At 39.3% G+C, this 17155-nt stretch overlaps 1 protein-coding gene across 2 annotated transcripts in view; it reads left to right on the top strand.

Annotated features, from left to right (window-relative positions):
* The window catches only part of LOC113026023 (collagen and calcium-binding EGF domain-containing protein 1-like), a 37503-nt gene extending 20584 nt beyond the window's left edge, over positions 1–16919 (top strand). Inside the window, exons 3-11 of one of the 2 annotated variants that reach the window (XM_026174410.2) lie at positions 9832–9884; positions 11468–11602; positions 12044–12181; positions 13041–13174; positions 13425–13539; positions 13708–13847; positions 14351–14386; positions 14736–14771; positions 15434–16919. In XM_026174410.2, coding sequence (XP_026030195.1) covers positions 9832–9884; positions 11468–11602; positions 12044–12181; positions 13041–13174; positions 13425–13539; positions 13708–13847; positions 14351–14386; positions 14736–14771; positions 15434–15622 — 976 coding nt within the window. In that variant the 3' untranslated portion in view covers positions 15623–16919. The remainder of the gene's footprint in view (positions 1–9831; positions 9885–11467; positions 11603–12043; positions 12182–13040; positions 13175–13424; positions 13540–13707; positions 13848–14350; positions 14387–14735; positions 14772–15433) is intronic. The other variant, XM_080300093.1, reaches the window with a different exon arrangement.
* The last annotated feature ends 236 nt before the right edge of the window (positions 16920–17155 follow it).

Below are 17155 nucleotides of genomic sequence, written 5' to 3'. Positions count from 1 at the left end.
CTATAATATGGAGAAGTTATGACCTCCTGGAGGTTGCATTTAAACATTTAAACAAAGCTAAACTATCAACAGACACCGTTGAGTCATTTTTTTTTTTAATAGATTTTGCATTGCTCTCTTTCAACCTCCCAAAATTAACAAGAATTTGGGGAATCTTGTCTGCAGGATGTGTGAGTATCAATCACAGATCATTAATCAAGGTCTTTTATTGGATAAGCACAAACCATGTAGTGCCCAATCGAATTCCAATGATTTGTGTATGGTAATTAATTGTCCTCTAGATACACAAGCTGTCAAAAACAGCAGCCAGCTGTCACAGTTAATTACATCCGCACTGACAGTATATCAACAAAAGCCAAAAGAGGTCCTGTCCAGACCTCTCTATCACCCATGTATTTTCTTAATACTACTAATTACAAGATAAAGTATTTATATTTTATTGTAGACTTGGAGAGCCAGAAATGTCAGTAGCGTAGGCCAGCTAACACGAAGCAGTACATGTAGGCCTGTTAGTGAGTTGTGGGTGAACCGGGGTCGTAACAAGGCCATGGGTTCCTGTAAGCTAACTTCATAGGGCAGAACAGATAATGAAAACATAAACATCCAAATCATGCTGCACCTTTAATATAAACTTTTCTATCCAACACAATAACAGTGGAAAACTGATCAGTTTATTCCTAGCTTTCATTAAAAATCTTTTCAACACTGCAGTGTTGTGGCTGCTGTTACGGCCTCCGGCCTCAGGTGGCCCCACCTTCCTCTAGGTAAATCAATGTGTTCCAGGACTCGTGTGTGTGATTGGTTACTGGGAGACCCATGCCAACCCTCTCTTATGCAGAATGAAGTGTGCCAGACCACACGGACGATTGGCTGCCCCGGGATCCCGTGATGCTCCAAGAGGCAATCAGTGGCTGATCGTACCCACCTGTGGCTACAAAAGGCTGGAGGTCCTTCACTCAGTGGCTGCTGCTTAGGACTGAACATGCAGTTTGCCCTTCGTGCCTCCCTCGTCGATCTTTGTTGAACTTGTTCATATTGCTGAACTTTGTCGAACCTTGGTGCATGCTTTAAACTTAGCCTGATTAGAGTTTTGAGCTGCTAGCTGGCTGTGAGTAGGATTTTGTGAAGCTGGCTTGCCTTAGTTAAAACCCTAGCTTTTATTTTGTGTGCGGCCAGCCTGCCTTAGTTACCCTTTAACTTTTACTCGTGACTGTTCTTTCTTTATGTAATAATTGTCTGCCCAGTGGTCTGTTGCACAGCCCTGTCGGTTTTCTGTTTAAAGTTTGTAATTAAAACCTTTTGCTTTACTCAGTTTTGTGTTGGGGGGCTCGTGTATGTTACTCCCTCCCTGACGCCTAGCAGAGGGGGTCGTAACAGCTGCTTATTTGTTTTAGTAGATTCATTGTTTATGACTGTTAAGAAAACACTTGAAGAAAAGCTATTTGCTATTTCTTAAGAAAATTATGAAACTGTACTTTCATTTGTATTTGTGTGCTTTATGGGATACAAGTAATAATACTTATTGGCAATTACCAGTACTGTAGGTCCATATTTTGATCTACTAAGGTTACAAAGCAAACAAAACACAAATGGGGAAAAAAACAACAGATTTTCAAAAGCACAAGGGAAGTGTTTCTGGGGAGATAACCCGACGGACCAGTTGCAGGAACTAAAATATGCTAAGAATTGTGCTGGAAGACACTTAAAAGAAGAGGAGGATCTATTGGTTTTGTGAGGAAAGAAAAGATGAGAGGTAAGTGTGTTAGATAAGATAAGATAAGATAGAACTTTATTAATCCCTCTGGTGGGCTCCTCTGGGAAATTCGGTTTCCAAAAACACAGCACCGACAGAAGTTACAGTTACAGAATGATATATATATATATATATATATATATATATATATGAGACAAATATAAATAAAATATACGAAGGGGGATAAATAGAATAAATAGGAATAAAAATACAAGTGAATTGCACATTTCAAGTATTGTGGTCTATTTGCACCATTGACTATTTACAAAAGTATTGCACAAAGGTATTGCACAGTGAGGTGAAGAGGCACTACAGCTTAGTTAGCCTAACTATTAGCCTAGAAATACGTCATCAGTATTATATGAATCATGATAAAACACTACCATGTTTTGGGTTCCTGCAACTGGTCCGTCAGGTTATTGTCTCCCCAGAAACACTTCCCTTGTGTTTTTTCCTATTTCCGTTGTCGTTTTTCCCATTTCCATTGTGCTTTGTGTGCTTTTGCAGCATTTTTCTTATTGCTGGTGTTTTCTTAAGTTGCAGTCCGTTTGGACTCTCAGGGCCACCGTAGTACGATGTTCTTATAATGCTGCTGTCTTTTTCAAAGTGTTATAAAATTCTGGAAGCTGAAAGGGGCCAAAACTGAACTCTTGTGTGCTGCAGGCAAGTGGCTCTAACTGGCACAGCTCCTATCACAGTAAAGAGATAAACTATCACATATAAACAGTACTCTGCAAATATAGATCCACAATATTTCCACACTTTAGCAATGCCTGTAACAATGCCCACATGAACATGTTTGGCAGTTTTATTTTTTACCATCTTATTTTAGCACACGAGCATGCTGTTGGTGATCAGGTAGTAGGAAGCCCAGGAGTTTTCAGGTATCATTTTTCTAGCACTGTCACCTCACAGCAAGAGGTTTCTGGCTTCTAACCTACTGGTCAGCTGGAGCTTTTCCATGTTTTCTCCCACTGTCCAAAGAGATATTTGTTAGTTTAATTTTTGATTCTAAATTGGCTGCATGTGAAAATATGTCTCTATTTGTTGGTCAGCTTCACGTGGCCATAACTTTGATTAATGTCTGAGAAAGTTGTTGGATGATCATGACGGTTAATGTGCTGTTGATGTCTTAGTTGTTTACAAGTCATGTGACCTCTGTCATTGCATTTAGCTGCTTTTTGTAGGGCTAAAGGAACATTGAGAATATTACTAAAGTTGACAGGATTCATTTTTTGAGGTCCAAATAGTCCATACATGTGGACACTGTTGCTTCCTACTCTGGACAAAAGGATTTGTTAAAATGGGACACTTTGTGTTAAGTTACATTCTTTGGGAAGTTGTTGTGTCCCCTTAATGGTTTCTTCATAGTATCTGTGGGGGAAAAGAAGCATCATTTGAAGTTCAGCAAACAGCTGGTCCTTATTGACACCGCAGTTTAAAGGTTGTTGTAAAAGGTTGTGACCATTCCTGGCCTCAGCAAGTCTTATGGAGGATGGAACAATATTCATCTGCATGAAATGAAGATGGAAAAGGTAGACACCTCATCAGGTTTCTTGGCTGGAGAGCAACAGGAGGCCAGCATCATGTCAGTCTGAGCAGATGAGAGAGCGAGACAGATTATGTCAACAAGTAGTAATGCTGATAGGACGGGCTGAATATAAATTGACGTGTTTCAAATCACGGATTGAATATAAGGAGAGTGAAGCAAAGTGCACTGAGAGGACATGGAAAAAAAGCGGAGAGGGTGCTTGCTAACATCATCGTTTGGTTCGCTTATAAATCCTGACTGACATTAAAAGGCTGCAAGATTACTGGATGGCATCCAAGCCCTCACACAGACTCTCCTGCACATAAGACCATATATACACATGTATTCTATATTCTCACAGACATGAGCATGCATGCTTAACAATGTCTGACTTTTGGCAGGCAGATCCCGACATTTTTTCTTTTAATTAAATGACACTAATTGCTAATATTTGGTGCCAATATAAAACATTTCTTGCCAACAAAATTACACTACAACTTCTAAAACTATTATATATAATGAAGAGAATGAGAAACACACTCAGATTCCCAGCGCACAAACCTTTAAAACCTTTACATTCACACACACAAAGCTCAGACTGATTCCAGTTTAATGGGGTGTGTTTTAGAGGCTGTGTCATGCTGACCGACATACTTTCACATTCCAAAACAAAAACACACGGGTCACTTCTTCCTCCACCCTCAACTTCTTGTCCAGACGCCTCAGCCTCCACTGTCCCACCCACCAGAGACACCCAAGGGAGAGCTGCTCAGACTGACATGCTGCTTATGTATGTACAGTTTACAGATGTGCAGTGAGTTCAGTTAGTATTCACTATTGCTGACCAGATTCTGTTACCATTCAGATTTGTTTTTTCTCTACACATTTGTATCATAACTCCTCAAATACAACACACACATCAAAGGTGATGGATATGCTTCGGTGAAGACTGACAAACAAGGGCTTGGTAGAGAAGTTCAAACACTGTTTACCTCCACAGGAGATAGAGGGTTTATGAACATCTTAGGCCATTCAACAAGTACTTGTGAAGTGTTCTGCCAACATTTTAAAAGCTCAACTGTACTTTACATATTATCAGCACTATTATCATGAAAATATGTTTTGTTCTGGAATTAAATTAGCATAGTCAAATATACTTACAAGCAGGTAAACAATGTGCAAAAAAAGAAATTTAAAGACATACCATTAGATAAAATATAAAGGACACAGTACTTGAGCTACCCCTAGTTTTTTTTTATTCTTTTACAGAGAAATATTCAATTCAATTTTATTTTATTTAACAGAACCAAGTCACAACAACATTTGCCTCAAGGTGCTTTATATTGTAAGGTAGACCCTATATACAGAGAAAAACCTAACAATCATATAACCCCCAATGAGCAAGCACTTTGGCGACAGCGGGAAGAAAAAACTCCCTTTTAACAGGAAGAAACCTGCGGCAGAACCAGCCTCAGGGAGAAGGAAGACAGGACAAAAGACATGCTGTGGAAGAGAACCAGAGATTAATAACAAGCACGATTCAATGCAGAGAGGTCTATTAACACATTGTGAGTGAGAAAGGTGAGTGAAGAAGAAATACTCAATGCATTATAGGAATCCCCCAGCAACATACACCTTTTGCAGCATAACTAAGGGAGGATTCAGGGTCACCTGATCCAGCCCTAACTATATGCTTTAGCAAGGAAAGTTTTAAGCCTGATCTTAAAAGTAGAGATCTGTCTTCAAACTGGAAGCTGGTTCCACAGAAGCGGGGCCTGAAAACTGAAGGCTCTCCCTCCCATTCTACATTTAAATACTGTAGGAACAACAAGTAAGCCTGCAGTGCAAGACTGAAGCGTTCTAATGGGGTGATATGGTACTATCTTATCATTAAGATAAGATGGGGCCTGATTATTTAAGACATTGTATGTGAGGAGCGGGGTTTTGAATTAAATCTGGATTTAATAGCCAGTATAGGAGAAATATGCTCTCTCTTTCTAGTCCCTGTCAGTACTCTTGCTGCAGCATATGTGCAATCATACATGGAGACAGAGTATATAAGTCACCAACAGAGTTTTTACAATTCTAACAACCCTGAAAGTCAATATGGCCACCTTTATTCTTCAACAGCGTGAATTCTTTTGAGCAAGCTTTATTGTAATTTTTTAAGTGGTCTTCAGGAATGGTTCTCCAAGCTTCTTGAAGGACATTTCAAAGCTCTTCTTTGGATGTTGGCTGACTTTTGTTCTGTTCTTTGTCAAGATGATCCCACACTGCTTCAATAATGTTGAGGTCCAGGCTCCAAGCAGCCCAGTCGATGACTGGTAGTATTCCACTGTGTGTTTTTCTATCCAGCTAAGCTTTTACTGGATTGGCAGTGTGTTTAGGATCATTGCCGTGCTGAAAAATGAACCTGTTGCCTATCAGATGCTTTCCAGATGGTATTGCATGGCGAATGAAAATCTGATGATACTTTTCTGCATTTCTAATTCCAAACATATTGACAATGCAGCTCCAAACCAGGGGAGAGCCGCCACCATGTTTTACAGATGGCTGTAGACAATTACTGTTGTACTTCTCTACCAACCTCTTCTGCACATTTTGACAAGGATTTGACCCCAAAATGTCACATTTGGCTTCATCGGTCCATAAGACAAGTTGCTACTCATTTTACCTCCAGTTATTCTATATTTTTTGAATACCCCTGCCTTCCCCTGGTCTGCACCCTTCCAGTGAGACCGTTTCTGATGAGGTTTTGTTGGGCAATAGAAGGATCAGCTGAAAGGCCAGATGCAGCTCTCAGGTCTTGTCTCAGGTCTTATCTGGATTTCCTTTTCCTATTTCTTAAGGTTAGGACTTTCAGGTACTGTTCATCTTCTTTAGTTGGTTCTTTTATAGGCTTGCCACTTCTCCTTTTGTCCTCCATTTGCACCGTTTTCTCTTTTTTTTAAGGACCCACTGAACACCATGCAGAAACAAGCCAGCGTGTTTGGCTTGTAGCATTTTAGGTATCATCTTATTGGTGAAACTATTTTATTTTATTCCTTCCAAACTTGCTTCTAGTATCAAAGTGTCTCTATATCAATTATGGAATTAATTCTTTGCTAAGTTGTGTCTTATGTGTCCAGACCTTTGCATGCCACTGTGTTTATAGCTAATTTTATGAACACTTTCTTATATTTATGACACCTTTTTTTCCCTGTTATATTAAGATGACTCATGACACAGCACACATTTGTCAGTTGTTTTGGTTTGTTGTTGAAATGAGCAGACACTGGAATTACACTTCTACAGCCTTATGCATATTTGTGTATACACATCTGCACAGAGAAAGGTGTTATGGGTGACTTATGTTAAAAGAGTTGCACACACAACTCAAAATTTCACCAGCAAAAATTGTCAAGCAATTATTATTGCCTAATTAGCTCTAAAAGCAGTAAGCAGTCGACGCTTATGGGAATGCAATTAGTTTGTCAGGTAGGAAGTGTTCCAGGATTTTACCCTGTGGGGAATATGAACAGCTTGGCTAAAATTCAAGGGAAAAACATTTGTAAACAGGGTGAAAGTGCCCATTGTGTCAAAGCCATACATGTAAAGTTCAGAGTGGCTGTTACGGTCCCTAAATTACTGGCTCAGAGGAACCCATAAACTATGAGAAGCCACAAGCTGTTGGGAGTTCAAAGCAAATTTAATGATGCAAAAACCGAACACAAATAAGGGAGATGGAAGCCCTGGCCAAAACAAACAAATGAGAGAGAAGGTCTTGAACCAGCCAAGTACTGCTTCTTTGGATTCTGCCTTCTGTCCTAAAATAAAAAATACTCAACAGTCAATGATTAACACCACAACCAAAAACATGTCTGCTGGTAACTCAGCTAATAGCTAACAAAACAAACCTGCAAAAACAGCTCAGGATTAAAGCTGACTCTGCGGTGGTGGTGAACCAGACACTCTACACCTCTGGCTTTCAATATGTGATCGTCAACATGCACAACCAATGAGAGAGAAGGAGCGCACGTGAATGAAAAATGATCAAGACAAGAAGGAAGAACGTAGCAGAGGAGAGAAAAACAGTGGCTTACATAACACGTTGCTTCATACTGTAGCAGTTCAAGAATTATTAAATTGTTTCAACAAGAGAAAGTGAAGGAGTCATAAGATTTCAGATAAGTTTTCAGGGTGAGAAAGAAAAAAGAGCATAGAGGGATGTGTGTAGTTTTATGCATGCACTGGGCCATTTCTTTTCTTTGGTTATGCACCATGTTTTCCTCTACTTTTACAAACCGATGGGTTGCTGAAACAAATAAATAGGGTCGTTAAGCCATATGTGTAGTCCTAAATTACAGCTGTTCTAAAGTTGATCAGAACCAGATCTACTTTAATCTTCAAGCTAAATAATCTTTTTAGCTGCTGTCATGCCAACGATATAAATCCAAGAAACCCTCCTGCTCAGACGTACATCTGCATCACATTAGCCCAACTTAGATCACTGACTGAGTGATTGATTGATGGATTGACTGACTGATGCAATGAGTGACAATCTTCATCTCAGTATTCACTTTCCTTTCTCCACCTCAGCTCAGAGCCTGGCTTTATACATCCCTCTCAACACTCCACGCTACAGGCTGCAGATTAAAGCCACTCTCATCTGGATCTCATCAGTTTAGGCTGGCCTCGCTATTTTATAGGTTATTTTTCATTCAAGAGAGGGAGGGGGATCTCATAGTGATTTAAGGTTACACTGCATGGAGGCTGGAGGAAAATAAAAGCAACTTATTGTCTTGAGGGGACCTTGACTGAAGCAGCATGCTAAATCCCCTCCGGTAACAGCTTGCAGTTTTTGGGATAGGAGTTGGGAATTCATCTGTGTTTTTTCAAGCATGCATGTGTGATATTTGTTGCATGCTGTGCTGCTAGAAATTCTGAGCCATTTCCTCTGTTTTTTTCCAGCTGTGCTGCTTGTAACATGTGGTGGATTGTTGTGGGATTGCTGAACGACTGTCATTTCCAAACACCCTAAATCAAGTGTGAGAAAATTCCTTGCCCAATAATTTTTGTGCAATGCTGACTTAGGGAAAAATGCATCTACAAGACTTTAGGAGTTTACATCACAAAAGTAGACTGTAAACAAGTTTTGTTTTTTGTTTTTTTTTGTTTTTTAAATGAATTCATAGTTTAAGTACTGTGACTAAAATTCAGAATAAGAAGTAACTGCAGCTTGTTTTTACCTACTTTTTTAAAACTGTAGTGAAACTGAGAAACAGACCAGTAGCCCTCAGGCAGCTTTGATGACCTGCTGACAAATGAGCATTGTCAGCAGATTGCCAAAATGAACTTGAGTTCTTGGGTTTATTTATTATTGCAATAGTTAGTTAGTTGACTCTAAGTCTACTATTATTTGTAAAGGATGGCCTCTCTCATTTCCAATACTGTTTTGATGCAGGTTAATAATGCATATAAAATAAGCTGCTCTTTACTTTTTAGTGTTTTGGTGCTGCTAGTGCCGAATACCTTCCTCTAAATCAGCGGTCCCCAACCCCCGGGCCTCAGACCGGTACCGGTCCGTGAGTCGTTTGGTACCGGGCCGCGAGAGTTGAGGCTCAGGTGTGAAATGTATAGTTTTCAGGGTTTTTATCGGTTTTCAGCGTTATTTTGTTATCATTTTTATCGTTTACTCGGTTTTCCTGGGTCTTTTCACGTGTGTTATGAATAAATCTTCTTTTTTTCGGTACCGGTACTAGTTTTATTTTGTTGTATTTATCCGCAACACCTTAAAGGCCGGTCCATGAAAATATTGTCGGGCATAAACTGGTCCGTGGCGCAAAAAAGGTTGGGGACCGCTGTTCTAAATGATGATGTGTTAGTTGTCAGTGAGGGTGGCAGGATGTCATTGTTGTCCTCACGTTTATCTTCAGCTGCACTTATACACTTATACACTGTTTAAATACTACAACAGTTGGCTCGCGGTGTACACTTTCCAAATATTTTTTATTTTACAAAGTTCACGTGAACAGCAACAAACTTATAAAACTGCAGTGCTGAAATTTAATTTAATTACTGCTCTCTGAAGCAAAGATTTTTTGACTCTACTAAGCAGATTTTGCTTCTTGGCTCTTTACTAATTAAAACAGCCATTTCTACTTGATGGGCAACAAATCACATTTATATAGAAAAGTGCATCATGCAGGCCTGTTTTTCATCAGTGCAATGCGCTACACAGTTAAAATGCAGATTCATCACAGCAGTTATCCTGTTTTTCCTGTTTCATTTACCACTCTGTAATTGTCTGATTACGTGATCCAATATGTAACAAAGTCAACATCAACTGAAACATTTGGTTTGACTGTAGAAGTGCTGGTTTGCAGACTTTTTATTACATATGGAGGTTTTCTGTTTCTCTCTGAGCAAATCAACATCTGGGTACGGCTTTTTATTTATCAAACATATAACGGCGGTATCACTCTTCTCATGTATAAAAAAGTAAAATAAAATGGCTTTCCCAGCTGATCTGAAATTGGCATTGAATATTCTCCTTTTCTTCTTTCAGGAGGAAGTGCTGTAAAGGATTCAGATTTGTGATGGGCCAGTGCATACCTGAAAGTAGGTAAACCATTTGCTCCATCGCATAAGTTTTGCTCATAAACTCTCACATCTGGATCCACATGTTTCAAATCTGATGCAATTTTGTTTTCCTCGAAGGCAGTTTATAAACACAACAAACTGTACAAAACATAATGTGGGACACCTTTGTCAGTTTAGCAGTCCTTTCATACAGCTTGTACACTTCAGTCACCTGAAACAAACGGCACATAAAAAATAATATGTCTTGGCAAAGACAACTGACAACTGTGATTTTCCATAACAAACATCTGATTCTTGTGAAAGTTGTCAGCTTTCATGGCCATGTTCTCACGGGCTGGTGAAAAGCATTGCTAAACAATTTCGTTTCTTTCTAAAACTGTAATCCTGTGCTTCCAGATGGTAACAGTAATTAGCATCAGACACTAGACGGTGCTGTTCTTCCATGACCCCACGAAGAACGAATGCTTCCCTAAATTATTTGTGAATAGCTGATATATAAGGAGAGACTGAAGATAGACAATAGATATGATCATATCTGTAGTATGTTTCTTACAGCAGGTTAAAATTTGAACTTGAGTCAACTTGAGCAACAATAAAATTATAATAAAGTATATAAACAAAATAAATCAGTGCTTAACTTTGCTTGACATGCCATTAAAATCTTTAAATGCTGTGGTGCTTACAGCCCCAGCCAGAGGCTATAAGTGAGGCACAGAAACCCAGAGAAGAGATCAAATAACTGCATTTTAATGTTTCAGTTTAATGGTTCCTTTGGCCTAATAGCACACAAGTTTAATGCAGGCTGCTGTAGGATTTCAGTTATATTCTATACTAACTACGACATGAACTACTCTGTTGAAAATCTGACAATACACTTATTAGATGAAATCCTAGACTTAGTGTGACTAGTCGCAGGCTTAAAGATTGGGTTAAAGGCTCAGTCATTCAGGAGGAGCTCAGAGGAGAGCTGCTACTCTATCACATTATATGGAGCCAGTTGAGGTGGTTCCTGGGTGCCTCTTAGATGAAGTGTTTTGGATATGTTCTACCAGGAGGAGACCCTGGAGCATACCCAGGACATACTGGAGACATTACGTCTCGTGCCTGGTTTCCTTGTTTCACCCTTAGAAGAGCTGAAGGAGGTGTTTGGGGAGAGGGAGGTCTGGGTGTCTCTGCTTTGACAGCCCCTCCCACGATGGGGAAATACATATAAACAGCAGAATAACAAGCAAGCAACTCTAGGTTGCAGTGGCGTATATAAACTCCAACATTCATTGTGATTAGATACTGTAAAACATGAACTTAATGAAATTGAATAAAGCCATGCAGAGTCTGCACTGATGTAAGGTTATGAAAAAAAAATCTCTTGTCCACAAATTGTTTGTGTTGAATATGGAGGAAACTTCAGATAGTTACAGATATGAGTTACATGATAATATTTCAGACTGTGCCAGTAAATGTTTTGCTTGTGTTACACCCATCCTACTGTGATATGTATAAACCCTTTTTGAGATGTTTCTTTACTTGTTCTGAAACTCTATGAATGAAACAAAGCAGTAATGAAGCTGTATAAGATGCTCACACCACACTCCTCTTCATAGGTGTGGATGTGTGTGCTGCGTCACCTTGCGAGCAGCAGTGCACTGATAACTTTGGACGAGTTGTCTGCACATGCTATCCTGGATATCGCTTTGACCGAGAAAGACACCGCAACCACAAATCTCCATACTGCCTGGGTCAGTTTTCATTATCTCTGGGAAAAAACAATTAACTATGCTTTTGCATAGGCTATTTGTCATTCACTGCACCACACGTCTTTATTCTTGAAAGTGATCTAAGTAACAAGTGTGGTTTGGAACTAAACAGGTGAAATAACTCCCTCTTGTGGTTTTGTGCAGCAAAACATTTTCTCTCTATTACCATCAGCTTTCTGGGCTTAGACCAGGACCTGGAAAAGTAATTCTAAAAAGCTCTTAATTGCATTTAACACCTCAAAGTGACTTTCATCTTTCAAATTCTACAATAAAAGATTAACCTGAAAACACACAAATGGACAGAAATTACTATGTGTAAGTGTAGGAATTAAACATTCAAATTTTACTTGAGATTTACTGTAAACTAACTTTATCTTTACTACTTTCTTCCCCTTTCTGTCTCTATCACACAAAAATATGCAGACATTGATGAGTGTGAGGCCCCAAGCAGCAGTCTGTGTGACCAGGAGTGTGTGAACACAGTGGGCAGCTTTGAGTGTCGCTGTCGCAGTGGTTACATACTTGCATCGGATCAACGCTCTTGCATTGCCATACACAACTGTAAGTTTCTGTGCCACTCATCATCGCATCATTTTGAGCTTTATGGTTTTTTTTCATGTTTGTCTTCTATTTTTCCTGCTCTGTTTCGTTCATTTTAGTTGTAGAGCGCTTTGGTCAACCTTTGTTGTTTTCAGATGTGCTTATAAATAAATTGATCGCTGTAAACAGAACTTGTAGCAGATTCTTTTAGGCCTTTGGCTGTTTTAAATAAGATATCGCTTCCAGCTGGTGGTAGGGCAGATTATGTTATAACAAAGATAGATGTGAGATTTTATGTGAGTTTGAACAGAAGAAGGTTGTTTGAATAACTGCAACTGTGAGTAGATGCATGACAAACTTAGGATGCAAAGCCAGGAAAGTAAATGACAAGAACCCGTTTTATTAGGTGATGCAAAAAAACATCAAAAACTTTTTTTTAAAAAGAAAGAAACACAAGGTTAAAGAATGAAAATAAAACCAAACCAAAAACAGGAGCATGAGTTACAACAGGAAAAACAAACACAGAGCAAACACACTGGCAACTGATAGAGGGAAGACAGGAAGATATAAACCCAGGGTTGAAAAGATGGAGATCAGACACAGGTGAAGGCAAAATACAGAAGGAAATAACCATGAAAAATGTGGACAGTGGAAAAATGGAAGTTAAGAGACAGACATAAAAGAGAGACAAAGAAAAAAAGTAAGAACACGAAAACAAAAATCAATTACAGTAATTACAATTACAATTACAGTACTGCTTGTGGTGGTATTTAAACTCACATGAATTCAAAAAAATTGACTGAACTTCTTTCTTCTGTTATTTAACTTAACAGCATGCAGTACAGTTTGAGAATTTTATTTCCTTGTTTTTTTCTTGCAGTGAGCTCATCAGGGAAGTCAGATACCTTGATGAGTTCTGGTACCTGCTCATTCACCTGTCAAGATTTTATGAACATGAAAAATAGTTTACTGCAGCTGAAACTCAAGCTGGGAAATACACACTCACCCAACCAGGTAACATCTTTATGTAATAGCAGTTAAACCAAATGACTGAATCAAGCATTCAAGCATGAACTCTTTCAGTCAGTCAATCAGACCATTTATTGTAAATGATGATGGCTAAAAAGTGAGCAAGACTTAATAGTTGCATAAAAAACTGAGGATGTTAAAGAAATTATTCAATTATTCAAAGTCAAACTGTGTTGGACCACACATCTGACCTTTAAATTCATTTTAGTTTAAACTTTCTTCTATTCTTTTGAAGGTACCTGGCTTGGCCAACAGCAGTAATAAACCAAGTCTGGGACGAGCAGGAAAAAAACCTGATGGCCCATGCCTTTCTGGTCTTCCTGGCCCTCCAGGAGCTCCTGGCGTCCCAGGTAATATGAAACTGATGGAAATCCTAGAGACAGATCCACCTCTAGTTACAGACACTGTATTACAGTGGCAAATATTTTGGCTATTTACCTAATAGATTTACTGGAATGCCAGTACTGTTGGGATGCCAGACTCCACTGAGGTTAATATTTTTCTTCTGTCTCTACCAGGACACCCAGGGCAACCTGGAATGAGAGGTGACCTTGGGGAGAGGGGCCCTCCTGGACCTCCTGGCCCTCGGGGAGACATGGGACCTATGGGTCCAGAGCCTGACCTAAAGCACATAAAGAGAGGCCGCAGGGGGCCAGTGGTAAGGAAAGAAACTGGCACCATAATTTAGGTGTTCTTACAGGCTTTACCTCCCACTTCAATCAGCTCATAAAGCTAATAACCCTTTTCCACTGGCGCAGCGACATGACTGGTGCTGGGACGCATCCAGTTCTGTCTTGATGTTTGTAGAGACGTATTATTAATCCATTTTCAGCGGATTAGCAACCAAATCCTACAAGTAATGTTGGCAGCATAAGTTGCTATTCACTATGAATCTGAAGACTGTACCTGCAATTTATGAGTCTTTTTTTGCAGCAGAGCCTCCAATAGTCACTGATATCAGTAGTCACTACTTGGAACTAGCAAACTTGCTATGTCTTGAAAAAAATCTGTTCTGTGTCAGACACCAGTACTGCATCACTGGAAAGAGGTAGCTCAAAGATGAATAGATGAACTGTATGATAATAGTTTAAGCAGGTAACTGTTGCTGTGATTAAAAGAAAACCTGCTGTTCTTAAACCCATCTCTCAATCGTTTATACAGGGACCACCCGGGGCGCCAGGAAGAGATGGATTAAAGGTTGTTATAGCAACTTTATTTTGCTTATGTGTCTTTGTATGCTTTTGTGTCACCATCGCCAGTCGCCATCTTGTGCCTGTCTGTGTCTGGCTCACACATTTCAAATGCACTCTTAATAGACCCTGCTCTGAAAAGCAAACTTAACAACATTTATTACGTTTTTTTGTTTTTTAACTGTTTCTTATACCTCGTCTCACCATTCTGACATTTAAACTCACCACTGATGCTCTTCCCATGCATGAAGCTACAGTACACCCTGTTATGAGTCTTATTGTCCATGGAAGCAAGCAAGCTGAATACAGTTTAAAAGGTTAAAACTCAATCAATGTGTGCTGTTTCTCATCTACAGGGTGACAGAGGAGCTCCAGGTCCCAGAGGCCCACCTGTAAGTTATTATAGATGTATGGATTATAACACACTATATCAATGATAGACATAGCCACTGTGAAATCACCTACTTGTTTACGAAGCCCTGGTGTAAAGCTTTAGTCTAAGCGTTTTAGGTGCTAGAAGTGATCATATTTGGATAAGAGGGTTAAAAAAACAAAGTCTGGCAAGGTTGGTTAACAAGCTGCATCCATACACCTTAAGTGTGCATCAGTCAGACACTCAGTACCTGCTAATAAGTGCAATGTAGCATAAAAATAACATGCTAAAAATTAACCATGAAAACTGGAACACAGACTTTTTGGTCTGTTGTAATATTAGTCCACATTATTCATCAGATAATTTCACTGAACATGTTTTAAAAGGAACAAATGCCACAAACATGGGCAAAAGGTGGTACATACTAGCAGACAGCTACTTGCTAAATCCCTTTGTGGCTGCAACCCCATATATTTAAGTCTAGAATAAATTTAAAAGAGTGAGCTTACAGCTGTGATGTAAAGGGTAAACTAGTTATGGGGGCTAACTGACATTTGGAGTAATGATTTAGTGACCATTCAAGGAGCTGCACTGTTTCGGGGGCTTTCAGCTTTTCCTTTATTTTCAGGCTGCATGTGCACAATTAATTAACTAACCAATCAATTTCTCGCCTGTCTCTAGGGTCCACCTGGCTCCTTCGACTTTCTTTTGCTAATGATGGCTGACATCCGAAATGACATAATCGAACTGCAAGAGAAGGTGTTTGGGGAGCAGCGGGGAATCTCTCTGGACAGTCCTCCTCATAACAGCGGGGAAGCAGATTTTGTAGAGTGGGGCTCTGGAAAAGGAGATCACATGCTTAATACCTGACCTCTAACGTCCACCTCAAAGTAACAATTACTTGATCCCAGCAAACAACATATCAATCCTGACTCTTTGCTTAGAGGATAACGGATGCTGGCGGTCAAAATGTTAGCGTGTACATAATTCCTAAACTTATGGCTGGGATGAGCCTTGCTTGAACTTCAACAATGGTACAGACAGTAAAAGAGAGCAACCTAAATTTTGAAATCTGATGCTTTGACCACTGCAAGCGCTGTTTTGCTGCCTTTCAAGTGGATGTGAGAGTGAAGGGTGTGCGTGCAGGACATGGAGTGAGAAAGATGCCGCGTGAGCCTTTATGTCTGAGTCTCTGAGCTGTGCCTCTGAGCAGAACCACTTCAAACGACCGACTTTATCGTCTACATCTCTTCCTGTTTCTGAGTCTGTTCATGAAAGCTCTGCTGTGCCACTCACAGTTTGCCTCCAGGGCACTGGTATGAGGACCCAGGCCCTGCGCTGTTACCCTCCTCAGCACCTGCCTGTGGCATCCAGCCATGAACACTGACTGTGCAGCTAACCTCTGAGGGGGTCTTCAGAAAATAAAGATATATGAGTATGGTATTGTTAAAATTAAAATTAAAGAAGATCAATTTTAATAGAAAAAACATTTAACACATAGAAATCACCTGATATGTACCACTTAGCAATAATATGAAGTGATGTAAATGATTTTAAAAAGTAAAAAATGGACACGTAATAATCTTTAAACTCACTTGTTTAATGGGTTCATTATGAACATGTTCAAGAAGAATGTTGAACATCTTTTAAAATTGGAGGATGAGCCAGCAAGACAGACAAGAAGACGGCTGGTCATTTATTTTATTTTATTTTATTTTATTTCATTTTATTCTATTTTATTTTATTTTTTTAAGTAAATTATGAAAAGGGTAAACTGAGTGCTTGTCAAGGTTTGTCTTAATGTAGTTATTTTGTAGTTTTCCATTTGAATTTGTTGTCCATCAGTTTCAAAAGATGTAATAATTAGTTGGTTTTCAACAAAGCATGTAGCAAAAGTTACAGAGGAGAATGAGAGCCATGTTAAAAAACATATATATTACTGATTAGTTTGAGAGTAAAGTCGAAATGTCGAGATTACAGCTGTTGTTATAAGACAAACTGCCACAGCTGCTATACTCTCTAAAATGCCTTGGTAGATGAGTTAGTGAAAAGAAACTTATCTTATCTTATCTTATCGTGTCTTGTGACACAACATTCATGCTGTTTATTGTAACCATTGATACCCTTACATCTGTCCACCGCCAGCCATTTCATTTTGCCAAATCCACTCTTCTGTGTTTGTGTGTTTTTTTTCCATCTGACCAGAAGCAGCTTTCTTCACCTTATACTGATCACTATACTGTGTTTATGTGCTAAAGGATTGATAATTTCCTAGACAATTTCCTAGACATCAGGAAGAAGGAGCACAACAAAATAAAGCAGATGTGGAAATTAAAGCCCAAGAGGTCCCAAAAGAGTAGAGCCAGGAGCTCTAACTCTAGATACAGCACACTATGCAGAATT

Source organism: Astatotilapia calliptera, chromosome 1, assembly GCF_964374335.1.
Source record: "Astatotilapia calliptera chromosome 1, fAstCal68.1, whole genome shotgun sequence".
In the NCBI taxonomy this organism is placed as follows: domain Eukaryota; kingdom Metazoa; phylum Chordata; class Actinopteri; order Cichliformes; family Cichlidae; genus Astatotilapia; species Astatotilapia calliptera.
Note: the sequence above shows the minus strand (reverse complement) of the source record. Positions and strands in the feature narration are given on the sequence as shown.